This window comes from Schistocerca gregaria, chromosome 3, assembly GCF_023897955.1.
Source record: "Schistocerca gregaria isolate iqSchGreg1 chromosome 3, iqSchGreg1.2, whole genome shotgun sequence".
Taxonomy (NCBI): Eukaryota; Metazoa; Arthropoda; class Insecta; order Orthoptera; family Acrididae; genus Schistocerca; species Schistocerca gregaria.
Genome location: NC_064922.1, coordinates 716,927,943 through 716,943,759, shown reverse-complemented (window position 1 = coordinate 716,943,759; position 15,817 = coordinate 716,927,943). Strand labels below are relative to the sequence as shown.

The window sequence follows — 15,817 nt, the reverse complement described above, 5'->3', positions numbered from 1 at the left end:
TCGCTGGCTGCAAGTCTTTCGATTTGAAGCCACCTCGGCGACTTGCCCGTCGACGATGATGAAATGATGATTAGGACAACACAACACCAAGTCCCTGAGCGGAGAAAATATCCGAACCAGCCAGGAATCGAACCCGGGCCTTTGGGATTGACATTCTGTCGCACTGACCACGCAACTACCGGGGGCGGACACTCAAGCAGTGAGCTCAATCTTATTAGTCCCAACAGCGTAAAGATGAATAACATACAATAGCAGAAAACATACGGGAACACTAAAACATTACACAGTCAGCAATAGCCCTCGATTACTAAACCCTCGTACAATATGCGATTTCAGATAACTATTTGCGGTTCCCATGGCCTGGTATCGCCATTACGGGATGTAAGACATGGCACTTTGTACATTGTATTTGACATGCAACTGGATACCTTACAAATTTAAATAACTAGTGCATAAACTACCTATTACGAATTCCTTTGAATACGATATGTTGTAATAAAATTTTCGACGGTTCAGTATTCATGTAACATTTTCTTCCCTTTATTGTTCTATGGTTAAGGATAAATAAAAGTACAGTTAAAAGTGCACAAACCAAAGTTGCGGTATATTATTGAAGCTATGTGAACTAATGATGGTGGGAAGAAGAGAAAGGGAAAACGGAGGGGACAAGTCTTCATAAGAACGAGACCCAGTAATGAACAGAACTGACAAATCTGAACTACGTAGTCTAGACGCTCTGTATCTCTATTATGCATCAATGAAAATGTGCCACAGAAGGGACAGGAAACGGCGCTTAAGCCTTGGGGAGAAATATCTTCATTCACCAATCATTTAAATTTTCATCCCGAATCGGTTTCTGGACGTCCGTATCCGGACTTGGCGATGTTGACCTCTATCCTAGCCTGCCACTGATAATGTGTAGAGATTCTCTTCTGTTGAATGGTCTGTGTTAATGAGAGGTCGGAACAGTTCATGAATTATTTGTCGTTGCAATTCAAGGGGATAAAAGGACAAACCTCTATTCAGAACCGTCTGTCAGCCCAGTCACAATTTCAGAGCTAATTCTCGTTCTCCTTGTGCAGTGTGAAATGACAGAAGACCATGGTTATCGTGCTGAAAGTTGAATAGCACGCCCTCATTTCTTATCCCCATTCACGCGGAGGATACAAAGGATTTACTTGAATTGCGACGCTCTTTAAATGTCACAACAATTGCATATTCCGCCGGAATGTTTCTAATGTTATAGTCTAAGAAAGGTAGGGCAGCAGCATTTAATTTTTTGGGTGAAGTTATGAAAAACTTTCAAACAAGCACATTCCTTGAGCAACGGAATTTCCTCTCTGCGCTAAACTGCTGTGGGAAAATGTATTCAAGACAGAGCCCACGAGAATTAATTCTGTTTAACTGCCATTCAACAACAAACAACAGCTTAGATCATTTGGCACGAATCAACGTGCTACTTAAACATAGTATGATAGTGTAGAGGCACACAGGACGTAGACATTAGCTTTTAGTAGGCGTATCTCAACAGCTGTCTTCAGTTGTAGCTGAAATAATATTTCCTGGCTTACGCCACATGCTGACTACAAAGAGCTGTAGAAGAGCCGAGTATCTGTAGTTTCACCTTGAAGTTCACCGAGACTTCGCAAAAGGAATTTTCTGAAATTTCTGCGTAGCAGTTACATTTTGAGAAGTTCATTTCAGGTTGTAATTCAAGCAGTTTCCTCATTCGTTTCATGTTAATTGGTTTTAGCAGTAGTATTTCCACACGCTAATAAAACTTTCCTCATACCGAACGTTTGCTTGAACCCAACGGTGTTTTACCAAACTTAGCGTGATCAATTTTGAGGTAGGTCGTCATTTTGTACTCCACCAGTTATACAAAGATTTACAATTTAACGATGACTACAACCCAACGTGCATATCTGAAGTTTTCACATCAACAAATGTTTATAGGCGTGGAAGAAGTAAGTGACAAACAAAAGTGAGCCGTGGTAAAAATTGCTGTTTTGAAGAACGCGCAGCAGCGCTGGTGTGAAGCAGTCGCCCGTTTCTGGCGGTGGCGCCGCTGTGGCAATCGCAGCTTTGGTGTCTCCCTCTGGTGAGAAAGGGGGAAAGGTTGCTGTTCACGTGCATTTAAGGTGCGCTATGAGCTCGCCAGTCAGAGAGTCTGGGTCAGTCTCTCGTCCGCACTGGTGAGGCAGTTAGTGTCTGTCGTTCGGAGCTGCCTCTGTCATGTTTGCCAGATTCGGCGTGTTAACGAATTTATTGCTTGGAGTGGAACGGCCTAATTCCTGAAATATGTTTTGATCATTCCAATCATCTTGAGAGGCGGTATCTGTGTACTGTAGAGTATCTTAACTTGTTTGGCCAACCCTGTAGAATTTTATATAAGATTGCATTTCATTTCATGGGCTTTTATTTAAATGATCATTTTAGTATATAAAATTGCCACCCTTTCACCGTAAGACTTATTAGAAGTTAAAATTAAGTTGCACCTTCAGTGGCAAAGTTAATGTTTTAATTTTAGTGTTTTGTACCATTTCCATCCTTCCTACGGGGGTGCATTGTTTGTGTGAATTGTTAAAACTCTTAGTTTAAAGTAATCTGGTGTGTTGCAGATTTGCACCAGTGTAGTCTTTCAGAGGTGGTTGTGAGAGGTCGTAACTAGGGCCGTGTCAAAAGGAAGCGGCAAGGTTCTCAGTCCGAAAGCTCATACAGTCAAAAATTTGTTTCTTTCTGTAACTTGATATTTAGAGGGTGCTTTTTGATTCTAATTTTAAATCTTTTTCTTTTAAAAAATGCTTTGGCCACCATTAAAGTGAGTAAATTACCATTTGTTAAAAAGGAATTTGCTTATGATTGCATCACTTACTCCCTGGCAAATACTTCCACGCTCACATAGTGTGACTAAATGTGTTAATCTTCTTGATGAATCGCTAGTAAATAAAATAAAGTCTCAAAAATATTCTTTGAAAACAAATCACGGTTCAAAAATCCCTAGGACTGACTGGGAATCAATCCTGACGTTTTGATCCGTAGCCTGAGCTCCACAACTGAGCCATCAAGATGTGAAGTCCGAAAGCACACTAATTCCTCAAATGCGCAGGTCGCATTAAGGGAGGCGTTAGTTCACTTGGTCAGTGGCAGTTCCACAGCATGCATTCTTTGAGGTATGTGATTTCGAGTACTTTGTAGTTAACGACATTTGTGGACTACTTAACATTCAGTGACCCGAAATTAAAAGGAAACCGAAGGAAATTCTTTCAAAACAACGTATTTCAGTGGTTGTAGGTAGTCACTGTTGTAGGATATAAGTATGAAATGAATCTTAACACATTGATTAATATTTGAATGTATTTATTAATAGAGAATGTTGAACATGCGGCTTTCTTTTATATTACGAAACGACAGTGCTGGTGAGCTCTAAAAGGAAATTGCTTGACAGTCAGACTCTGTGGATGTTGCAGTCCCATTTCTGCCTCCTCGTAGGCGGTTCAACCATTCTACTATAATGTCGCTCCGCTCTACTGCTGCATTCACTGGTGTTTCCCACGGCAACATACTGAACGACAGAGTCGCGGCTGCCACAAGGGCAGCAGTAGAAGTAGCGACCCCATTGACGGCAGTCAGGTGCAGAGGGGTGAGGCCCCCGCCATCTGCTACGTCCACGTCAGACCGCTGAAGAGAGAGAATATAATCCGTCACTTCGTCGTGCTTCTCTGCAATGGCCACGTGCAGAGGGGTGGACCCTTCAGCGTTGCTAGCGTTCACGTCCGCGCCAGCACCGATCAGAATCTCTACTGTTTTTCTGTCGCCGGCTCGAGCTGCCATGTGGAGTGCCGTGTCCAAATCTACACTGGCGCTATCAACGTCTGCTCCCCGCTGCAACAGAAATATCACCGCCCCCACTTGTCGGTAGCTGGCTGCCAGGTGCAAAGGAGTGCAGCCGAGGTCATCGCGGCATTCGGCGTGTATTCCGGCGTCCAGAAGCAGTTCCGCACACCTCACGTGGCCGCCGGACGCCGCTTCGTGCAGGGCCGTTCGATGCACGGCGTTGCGAGCGTCCACGTCGACGCCCGCTTGCAACAGCACGCGAACTGCTCTCGTGTTACCTTTCGCTGCTGCAGTGTGGAGGAGAGAGACACCGTCTGGCGTAGAGACGAAGGGGTTCGCCCCGAGATCCATAAGCGCGTCAAAACCTTCGTGGAATCCGGAGGCCAGCGCCGTGTGCAGTGGTGTGTGGCCCTTCCAATCAGCGATATTAATGTCCGCACCCAGGTCTTTCAGCAGTGGCAAGGCGGCGGTGTTCCGGCTGCGAACTGCCCAGTGGAACACGGAATGCCCCTTGCTGTTTTGGGCCGTCAGGGACGCTCCTGCTTCAACGAGTTTCTTGATTGACTCTACACAACCGGCGAACGCAGCGATGTGGAGGGCTGTGTTTCCATTGTCGTCAACTGCGTTTACGTCAAAGTCAAATTCCAAGAGCAATGAGACTGCCTCCAAGATGTCAGCAGCTGCTGCGAGGCGAATAGCTTGGAACTCACTATTAGGCAGACGGCTTATTTCCGACAAATACGGCAAAACCGCAGTCTTTAGCATTAGATGTCCATCGAGAATTTCGCTGGAGGCGGTTTCCTCGATTTTACCACTAGCAGCTACAAATTTTACTCTGAACGTTGAATACTCGTCAGTACCATATTGCTCGTATGCATCAGGAATCATTAGTACCTCAGGGGCTGAGAGAGTATCCGAATCAGCATCATCCCACTCTTCATACCTGAAATAAAATAAAAAAAACTTATATTATTCTGAACTTGCAGTGACCATTCTCAGACTGCAGGTGGCATCACAAGCAGTGGACGTTAGACTCTAAAAACTTAACAGTCGTCGTATAATGCGGAAACTGAACGATTTATCTGACGTCCAAGACGGCATGATCTTTGGCCTCCAGGGCAAGCGTGGAAACATTTCCAAAACGCCTAAGTTCTTAAGCAGCTACCGGTTTGCCGTAGTTGAAGTATACCGTGCCTAGCAAATGTTATTATCCAAAAATGGCGCCTAGGCAACGGCGGTCTATCATGAGCTATAGATGATAGCTATAAATGACGGCAGCGGAGGTGTGTGCGGACGAAGTAACGTGCAACAGTTGAACAACCGACTACCCAGATGAAGGAAATGTCCACCAACAGTTACCTCAACGACCCTTCCAGTGAACGTTGCTGCGTATCGGTCACAGTAACAGGCGCCTGGTTCGTGCACCCATACTGACTGCTGATCATGGGAGACAAGAGCTTGTATTTGTATGTCAGTAGCCCAACTGCGCTCCCACTGAGTGGCGACAGATGGTCGTTTCAGATGAATCACGTTTTATCCTCCACCAGACAGATGGCCGTAGGAGTGTAAGCCCTGCAACAATCCTAGGAAGGGTTCCGGCCGGAGGAGGGAGCGTTATAGTTTGGGGAATGTTGTCACACCATTTCTGGATGATCTCGTCGTTATGGAAGCCACAATGGATAAACAGATATGCAGCTGTCATTGGGGACCACATCCACGTCCACATGCCAGTTCGATTTTCCTCGGCAAGAAGGCGTCTACCAGCAGCACATTGCAACCAGATACACAGCTCACACTGTACCGGCGTTGTCCCTAGAACATTAGGATGGGTTTACCGTACTTCCCTGATCACCAGACTCATCGGATTACAGCCCAGTAGTGATTCTGTAGTACCATCTAGATAGGGTTCATCGCGTGATTTATCTTGAACCGAGAATACATTCCTGGCTTCGTCAGTCGGGGATGATCTGCAGTGCATAGTAACGGGAGAAAATTTCGCAAGCCAAGATCGCTGAAAAACCATATTATTGTATGACCGGTTTCGACAGAGCTATACTGTAATCATCGGATATGAAGAGGATGAACAGCAGGTATTACGAAAGTACTTTGCAATCATTATAAAACTACTTGATACACTGCCTTGTTACAGAACCTAAGAAATTTTAACGTACCATATGCTTTTCAATTTTTACAACTATTGTCCATGAGGGTTACAAGTCGCTTTACATTGCGTATGTACACTGTGACCATAAAGATCGCTACATATCACCATGACAAACGTAAACCTCAACCGCCACAATGTCAGTTGGGGGGGGGGGGGGGCGTAGGTGGAGGACTTATGTCAGTAGACAGCTGGTATTGAACATGAACACTTGCAATCTGCTTAATGAAGTAGTATGTATGTACATAATACTATCACATTCGACATGCAGCTGTGTAGTTATCCTCATTGTAGCGGTTTCTTGTGGCTTTAGGGTGCACAACTACAATGGTCATTAGCGCCCAGACTAAATTAGGAATGCACCGCGAGGCACAAGGTTAAAACAGCAACTAAAATGGACCATACTATAAAAGACAGACAGGCAGAGAATTTAAAAAACTGCATAATCAAATTTCCTTAAACAGGTTTGTCAAGTTGATTAAACCAAGAACGCGAGCAGCTGCTCCTGGGCCATCCACTAAATTGGAATCCAGAGTACATGGCAGACCAAGATCAATGCGCAGTGTATTAAAATTCGGAGAGGACGTTAAAATGCGGAGTACCCTCAGCAAATGCCCACATGGGCAGAACGGCGCCGGCGCAGCCGTCAGCAGATGGCGATGGCTGAACCGGCAGTGTTCAATTTGTAACCGGGCCAAAACGACCTCCTCCCGCCGAGTAGGGCGTGAAGAGGTCGTCCAAGCCGCGGGAAGAGGTTTCAAGAACCGAAGCTTATTGTCCGTAAGTGCAGCCAAATCCGCATGCCACAGCGATAAAATGCGCTGAGGAACGACCCTTCTACAACATGATGAAAGGACACAACAACAAGCTGTCCGAGGCTGGAGGTCCGCAGCCTTGGCCGCGGCATCTACAGCTTCGTTCCCTGGGATACCGACATGGCCAAGAACTCACATAAAGGTAACCGGAGAACCGTCGTCCACTAGCTGCTGAAGCGAGCGATAGGGTGAACCGGATACGGATCACTAAGGCTCTGGATGGCGCTCATGGAATCGGAGCAGATGACAGCAGCAGAATGTCGGTGGCGGCAGATGTAAAGAACATCCTGGTAGAGGGCAAATAGCTCAGCTGTGAAGTTCGAACAATGGCCATGGAGCCGGTATTTGAAACTGTGTGCCCCGACAATAAAAGAACACCCGACACCGTCATTTGTCTTAGAGCCAACTGTATAAATGAACGTCATATTAATGAACTTCGAACGAAGTTCGACAAAACGGGAGCGGTATACCGAATCGGGGGTAACCTCCTTTGGGAGCGAGCTGAGGTGAAGGTGAACGCAAACCTGAGCCTGGAGCCAAGGTGGCGTTCGGCTCTCGCCCACTCGAAAGGTTGCATGGAGTGAAAAGTAAAGGAGCTGAAGCAGGCGTCGAAAGCGAACTCCAGGTGGTAGCAGGGCAGAGACATACAACCTGTATTGACGGTCGAGAGAGTCGTCAAAAAAGGAACGGTAAGACGGGTGGTCGGGCATCGACAATATCCGACAGGCATACCGGCAAAGCAGTATATCGCGCCGGTAGGTGAGCGGCAATTCACCAGCTTTAGCATGAAGACTCTCGACGGGACTAGTATAGAACGCTCCGATCGCAAGACGTAAACCCTGATGTTGTATGGGGTTGAGGCGGCGTAAGATGGACGGCCGTGCAGATGAGTATACGAAGCTCCCATAACCCAGCTTGGAGCGTACGATCGACCGATATAGGCCAAGTAGGACGGTTCGATCCGCTCCCCACGACATACCACTGAGAACACGGAGGACATTTAGAGAACGGGTATCACAGGCAGCCAAATATGACACATGTGGAGACCAGCTAAGTTTTCTTTCAAATGTAAGACCTAAAAAATTTTTTGTCACCACGAATGGGAGAGCAACGGGACCAAGTCGTAAGGACGGTGGGAGAAATTCTTTGTAGCGCCAGAAGTTAATACAAGCCGTCTTCTCGGCAGGAAAACGGCAGCCATTGGCGACACTTCAGGAGTCAAGACGGTCAAGACGACGCTGGAGACATCGTTCCAGGAAACATGTACGCTGCTCGCTGCAATAGATGGTAAAATCTTCCACGAAAAGGGAGCCTGAGACATCAGCTGGGAGGCAATTCATTATTGGATTGATCGCTATGGCAAAGAGAGCGACGCTGAAAACTGAGCCCTGTGCCACCCGATTCTCCTGGCGAAAGGCGTCGGACAGGACAGAAGCCACACGCACCCTGAACTGAGGATCTATTAAAAAGGCACAAATAAAAAGAGGGAGGCGACCGCGAAGGCCCCATGTATGCATGGTGCGGAGAATGCCCGCCCTCCAACAGGTTCGTAAGCCTTCTCCAAATCAAAGAACACAGCCGCGGTCGGGCGCTTCCGCAAGATGTTATTCATAATGAAGGTCGACAAGGTAACTAGATGGTCGACAGCAGAGCGGCGCCTACGAAATCCACATTGTACATTGGTAAGTAGGCGTCGAGATTCGAGCAGCCAAACAGAACTAAAGTTAACCATTCGTTCCATCACCTTAGAGACACAGCTGGTAAGGGAGATCAGTCGATAACTGGAAGGCAAGTTCAGCTTTTCCTTCCCCGGCTTAGGAATCGGGACGACAATAGACTCGCGCCAGCATGTAGGAACATGACCCTCAATCCAGATGCGATTATAAGTACGAAGAAGAAAAAAACCTTTACCCGCAGGAGAAACGTTCTTCAGCATCTGAATATGAATAGAATCAGGCTCTGGAGCGGAGTACCTTGACCGGGCAAGTGCATTTTCGAGGTCCCGAATGGTGAATGGGGCAATATAACTCACGATTCGAGAAGCGGAAGTTAGGTGGCCTAGCCTCCTCTGCCTGTTTTCGGGGGAGGAAGGAAGGGTGGTAATGAGCGGAGCTCGAAACCTCTGCAAGAAAGCGGCCGAAGGCACTGGAGACATCCTCAGTGGCCACAAGGACGTCATTCGCGACCGTCAAGCCAGAAACTGGTGAGTGGACCTTAGTGCCAGATAGCCGGCGCAGGCTACTCCAGACAACAGAAGGAGTAAAACTGTTGAAGGTACTGGTGACAGCAGCCCAGCTGGCTTTCTTGCTTTCCTTAATAACACGACGACACTGCGCACGTAATCGTTTATAATTGATACAATTCGCCACTGTAGGGTGGCGTTTAAAGGTGCGTAAAGCACGTCGACGAGCATGTAAGGCGTCTCTACATGCTGCGGTCCACCAGGGGACCGGCACGCGGCGTGGAGAAGTAGTGTGAGGGATGGAATATTCAGCAGCAGTGAGAATGACGTCCGTGAGGTGTGCGACCTCACTATCGCTGCTTGCGAAGGTTTAATACTGAAAGTTCGCCCTTGAAGATAAGAGCTCCCACCCAGTCTGCTTTGGAGATAACTAGTTCAGCACGGAGAGGGGGTATGATGCAGGAGATGGATAACACAAGGGAAGTGGTCGCTCGAATACGTATCAGAAAGTGCATACCACTCAAACCGGCGTTCAAGTTGGATAGTTCATATAGAGAGGCCTAAATGGGAATAGGTGTGAGATACGTCCGAAACAAAAGTAGGGGCGCCAGTATTGAGGCAGACAAGATTGAGGTGGTTGCAAAGGTCTGCTAACACGGAGCCCCTCGGGCAGGATGCTGGAGAGCCCCAAACGGGAAGGTGGGGATTGAAGTCTCCAGTTAGCAAAAATGGTGCAGGTAGCTGAGCAATAATTTGCATCTTGTCTGTCCTGGTAACGGCAGACGACGATGGAGTGTAAACGGCAGGCCGGTGTGCAATGTGATGGGATTGTAGTAAATATCATCCCGGACCAGCAACATAACCCGTACATGACCCTGAATACCTGCGACAGGGGGTAGGTCGAAAAGCACAGAGGTATAGTGTGCCAAGTCAATTTGATCGCATGGGCGTAGCATCGTTTCCTGGAGAGCTACGACGGGCGGACAGTGCAAAAGGATCAGCAACTTTAAGTCCTCTCGGTTGGAGCGAATGCCGTGAATATTCCGATGAAGAAGTGCCATCGTGAGAAGAAAAAGAAAAAGGAGAAGCAAGAAAGGGTCACCTCGATGGCCGCTGAGGACCTGGCTTCGAGCGAGCACTGCCGCCGTTGTCAATAGGCGGAGAGTCATCGGCCGCTTGTTCAATAGGTTCGTCGGCCATCTTGTTAAGATGGCCGGGACGGGGAGCTTCCTCCGCCGGTGAACGGCCAGCTGTTCGGCTGCCAGTGGTGCGACCAGGCGAAACGGATGACGGCCTGGGGCGACAACCGCTGCGTGGCGCAGGTGAAGAAACGCGCCGTGGCGGAGAAAGAGAACTTTGCTTCCTATGAGCCTTCTTGGAAGGTCGTTTAGTGGAAATACTGGTCGATGGCTGGGAGTTCGAAGTACGTAGGAAGTCTCCACGGGACGGTTACTTCTATAAGGCCCGTGCATATGACTTCTGGGTCTTCGTCTTGGCAGAAGCTGACGAAGGTGCTTGTGTCTTACGGATGACGGGAGGAAGAAGAGACGTCGACCGGGCGATCTTAGCACTTCCTCTTTGACCCGAATTTCCTGTATACAGCGTTCTTCCTTGTAGATGGGACAGTCGCGAGAGGACGCTGCGTGGTCACCCTGACAGTTCACACAACGAGGAGACGGAGGTGGACAGTCACCCTCATGGACATCCCTGGCACAAGTGACACATTAGCCGCATTAGAACAAGACAGGAGAGAGTGATTAAAACGCTGACACTGGTAGCAGCGCGTAGTTTTCGGGACATAGGAGCGAACAGAAATAATTTGGTAGCCCGCTTTGATGCGTGACGGCAGCTGAACACCATCAAAGGTCAATGAAAATGTCCGGGTTGGTACAAGGTCATTGTTGACCTTTTTCATGACATATGGACGGCCGTCACGCCCTGCTCAGAGAGGAAAGACAATCCCCTCGTCAGTCAATCGACCTAGTATATACCACACCACGCAACGAATTCAAAGTGCGGTGAGCCTCCACCCGGACAGGGAACGTGTACAGAAGTGTGGCCCGAAGCAGTTTTTGTGCCTGAAAGGCTCAAGGTACCGTTACGCATCCTGTTACAAGACTAGACAGATCCGGCTATGGCATCTACGCTCTTCTGGATAACGAAAGGGTTGACAGATGAAAAATCATTTCCGTCCTCAGGTCGAGAAACTATGAGGAACTTTGGGGCAGGTGGTAGTACTTTTGTCACTGGTGGTTGGTCAAGTTTCCGTTTTTGGACAGAAGTCGAGAGAGAAGGAGAGAGATTCATTGCGGAGGAATCCTCCATGATTGCCAGCGTCTCCGATGGCGCGCTCCTTCCTTGTGGGGACCCTCTCAGAGGGCACTCCCGCCTTAGGTGATTGTTAACACCTCCCAAGAAACGACGGAGGGACCAATCGGCATGGTCGGAAGGTGTCAGCTCAGGCAATAACCCATCCCTGGGTCTAGCCTTTAGCAGGGGGTACATACGTGCCTTAGTTATCTACCCAGGGTGGGGAATTACACGTTACCCTGTCACCGGCTACACGTGCGAACATGTGGGTCGGCCGTCAGGAACGCACAGAGAGGAAAGAAGAAGAGGAAAAAATAAGGGAGAGAATAGACAGACTGCCTCTAACGCCGAGGCGGGGAAGAAGGGGGCGGGGAAGAAGGGGGCGGGGAAGAAGGGGGCGGGGAAGAAGGGGGCAAGGAAGAAGGGGGCAAGGAAGAAGGGGGCAAGGAAGAAGGGGGCAAGGAAGAAGGGGGCAAGGAAGAAGGGGGCAAGGAAGAAGGGGGCAAGGAAGAAGGGGGCAAGGAAGAAGGGGGCAAGGAAGAAGGGGGCAAGGAAGAAGGGGGCAAGGAAGAAGGGGGCAAGGAAGAAGAGGGCAAGGAAGAAGAGGGCAAGGAAGAAGAGGGCAAGGAAGAAGAGGGCAAGGAAGAAGAGGGCAAGGAAGAAGAGGGCAAGGAAGAAGAGGGAGAAGGACAAAGAAAGGGACCAAACAAAGGAAGGAAGAAACCAGAATAAGTGAAAAACCTAAATGACCACAAATATAAGTCGTGGAACTGTCCGACTCCTAATACAGGCGCAAACTGTCCCCTTGAGGAGGAGGAACTCCTTTTAGTCGCCTCTTATGACAGGCAGGAATACCTCGGGCCTATTCTAACCCCCAGACCCGCAGGTCGGATTGTAGCGGGGTGTACACATGCAGTGTGAAGCTACCTTCAACACTGATGGACAGTTTATCGTAAAAATTCAAAAGCTTAAGATATGTATCAAGAGGTATTATCATTATCGGTAAATATTTTCTTATCAGCTGCCGTACATCCTTTTGCAGATCGAATCATGGATCCGTCGAAACCGGTCATACAATAAAAAGCTTTTTTAGTGATCTTTGTTTGTGAAGCTTTCTTTCGTTATCAACCGAGTAACATAGCGCAAATAGCCACGGTATTGGAGACATCATGTCTCCACATCTCTGTCATTACTTTTCAAAACATCTCTGACATTCTTCCCTGCACATCCGCGCTGCAAAACGTTGTTAGTCCGGTTTTGGCAGGGGGTCACAATGTGATTGGACCCTGCAAATACTATTCCTGTAGTTTTTAGCACCAAACTCAAGGCACAGCGAATACATAGTTTTATATTATAAAATAATGCTAGCCATTTTAAGAAGTCGAGTTTATGTATGATACTGAAGTTTTGAAGCTTTCGCCAAAATATGTAACAGTAAATTTTCATTAAATATTAACACAGATGTTCCCATTGGAATGAATCACCAAAGGCTAGAAAATATTTGTTAGGTCATCTAAGTTTGCCACATTGCTTGTGTCGAAATGGGAGATTTGATATTGAGAACTAAGACATGGGAGAACTGATATAGAGAACAACGACATGGATATTATGAGAGAAAATGTTTCGAATACATGTAAAGGTTTGTTAAGGTGCCTTGCTGTAAACTTATCTGCCGGTGGTTCTAGGCGCTGCAGTCCGAAACCGCGAGACCGCGAGACCGCTACGGTCGCAGGTTCGAATCCTGCCTCGGGCATGGATGTGTGTGACGTCCTTAGGTTGGTTAGGTTTAACTAGTTCTCTAAGTTCTAGGGGACTAATGACCTCAGAAGTTGAGTCCCATAGCATTCAGAGCCATTTGAACCATTTGTAAACCTATCTACCAGTACTTACCAAAACTTAGCGCTCTAGCAAACTATGATTCGGTAGTTTTGGAACGGTACTTAAATGTTGAAGTAAATAGCAGCCTTACCCATTGTGTTGGTGGCATTGGTAGGGAAGAAATAGCAATGAATATGTGAGGGGACCAGAGAGCCCGACATCCCTTTATCGTGTTTGTTACTTCGTTATTTTCTCACGTAACTAGAACCGCACATCCTTCAGTGTTAGTCGATTGTGTAATTTATATGCTTACAAAAATGAATTTCGTTTTTTAATTAAAAAACTTCTGCGCTTTTATAAAACCAAAACAATTTCTTTTCATGCAAGTACACTTTATGTGCACAGAAACAAAAACAACTGTTGTTACTTTGAACTCAACGTAATGTTCTCCTTCATGATCAAACGCAGGAGTTCCCTGTTGTTCAAGAATAATAGACATGTTTTATATGAGCTCGACGAATTATTGAGGCGCTGTTTGATACGTCTGCATTCTTAGCGTCTTTTTATTTATTTCTTGGTTTTAAGGAAATTGCGTGTGTAACATTACATCATATTTTTTTTAATTTTTACTACTATATCACTATTTCAGGCTAAAGGTCAACATTTTTCGAATAAAACTGAATAAACAAAACTAAATTTTAATTTTTCTATTAACCTTTTAGTTTTAAGTGATAGATAGGAGGAGAACCATGTAAAAGAAACATTTTACATTGGTTTTTCGCATGGAGCTTTTTACATTGTTACTGTTTCTATGAAGTTCACCGCTTCCTATTCATAGGGATTTCTGTCAAGACACTAATCGCATATGCAGGTAAAGCGATCGTTATGAGTTAACCCCCCGATAGGCATGCAATACATCTAACGTACACGTAACGTGGTTACGAACCTAAGTGAGCAAAGCATAGACTACGCTTACCTAAGGCAATCTACAATACTTTATGGTAGTTTTACAGCTGTAGTTACTAATAAGGATTGTTTTGGAATTACATAGTGAACATTGTACGCACAAGAAATTGCTGCTTTTCTAATACCTATACCTTCTTTGATACCTACAGTTTCGATGATCAAGCGCTTAGCTCTTGGCAAGTGGAGCTTTGCGAAGACACTCAGTTGGCCTGTTAATTCCTTTGAAAACAACGTTGGAACGTCACTTAGATAAGGATGTCATTGGTCCTGTTCGGCTTGCACGGCTACATTGCGCCTCATCTGATCAGCGGCTGCACCAGCCACGTGGTAGGAAATCACGTCAGCTGCGATGTCATGCGTTCAGTACTATCTCTCTTTAACTCATTTTCTCGTACGAAAGCATATGGTTGAGCCAGATAGTAAGTGATTATATCTTTATTTTATTTCAAAAGTTTTTTTTCATTCTGTAGTTATGGTCAAGCATTAGCTAGTAGCTTCAGTTGCCTGTAATTTTCTCGTCCAATGGTCTGGCAGCAGCAAGTCAGCACAAAGGTTGGCAATCTCCATCATACGCCTCCCTCGTGTGCTGACTAGACAACGCCACTTAGGAGAAGCTGACCAAGCCACGCTTCGGAACATTCCATGCCGCCCCCGCGGTTTTATCCCCTCCTGGCCGCCGTGCTGTAGATACTCTACCGCCGTCGGCCGAAAACGCTCTCTCTCTGCCACACGGCTTGTAGCTGTGAACATCATAATCTCTTCCTGGTGCTGCAGCGCCGAAGAGTGTTTCTGTAGCTGCCATGTAATTCAGACTTGTACGAATGCTAGCCACTACTTTTCTTTAACTTCGCCTAAGTTTGCTGCGAACTATGTTTCGCCCACCACTACGTCTTGGCTTACTCTCGCCTCCCCAGGCCTGAATCATGTTGCCCATTTGAGTTCGCATATGTTGGCCATTCCACCAATTCATGACCTCATTTTCCTCCACAACCTGATGTCAGAAGTAGTGAAGGTATCTTGCCAATAGCCCCATGCTATAAAGTCATTAGCACTTCTTTATGGGCAATGAGCGATAACCGTGACAGGACGCTTCCACTTCATTACGATGCTATCACGTTCGCACCACAACCTCAGATACCATGGCGACTTTTTTCGTTGCCACGTTTTCATGAAAGTCCCATGAAAATCTGCGTACAGAATATTCGTGACGTGGATTGTACTTGTGCCTGGCCAGCTGATCGAATGGTCAGATTACAGTTGACAGGTGAAGCAAGAATGTCCATAGAGACAGTGGACGAATTGATTGATATGCATGATTTTGAGATTTTGGCCTGCAGATTAATTGTGCGTTATTCTGACACCAGAGGTACCGGTTATTACTGAGATCAACTGTCAGTTCTTAGGCAGAAGCCTAACGAGGAATTTGATGCTTTTGCAGATCGCATACGAGCCGTAACCTGCCGTACCTGAAAGCTCGGCGAAAACGCCAGTGAGAATATGATTTTGCACTCTGAAGCAGAAGCCCGCGCAACTGATGTGTATGTGTAGTATCGACCCCTGAATTGGTGGAGAAGTTAAAGCAGTATCTCCCGCCTCCCGTTTTGATACTGTCCGTTTGGCAGTAGAATGCGAAGATGTATTACACTTCTGCACTGCCGCACAGTGTCCGCCGGCCGGAGCCGTTGCCAGTACTAGCAACGGAAGTAAGCTGTCAGCATTGTGGGAGAC

General features: G+C 46.9%; 1 protein-coding gene across 1 annotated transcript in view; it reads right to left on the bottom strand.

Annotated features, from left to right (window-relative positions):
- Positions 1 to 2,978: 2,978 nt before the first annotated feature.
- Positions 2,979 to 15,817, bottom strand: part of LOC126354838 (serine/threonine-protein phosphatase 6 regulatory ankyrin repeat subunit B-like) — a 32,207-nt gene continuing 19,368 nt past the window's right edge. The window contains exon 2 of the mRNA XM_050004813.1: positions 2,979 to 4,780. Coding sequence (XP_049860770.1) covers positions 3,427 to 4,780 — 1,354 coding nt within the window. The 3' untranslated portion in view covers positions 2,979 to 3,426. The remainder of the gene's footprint in view (positions 4,781 to 15,817) is intronic.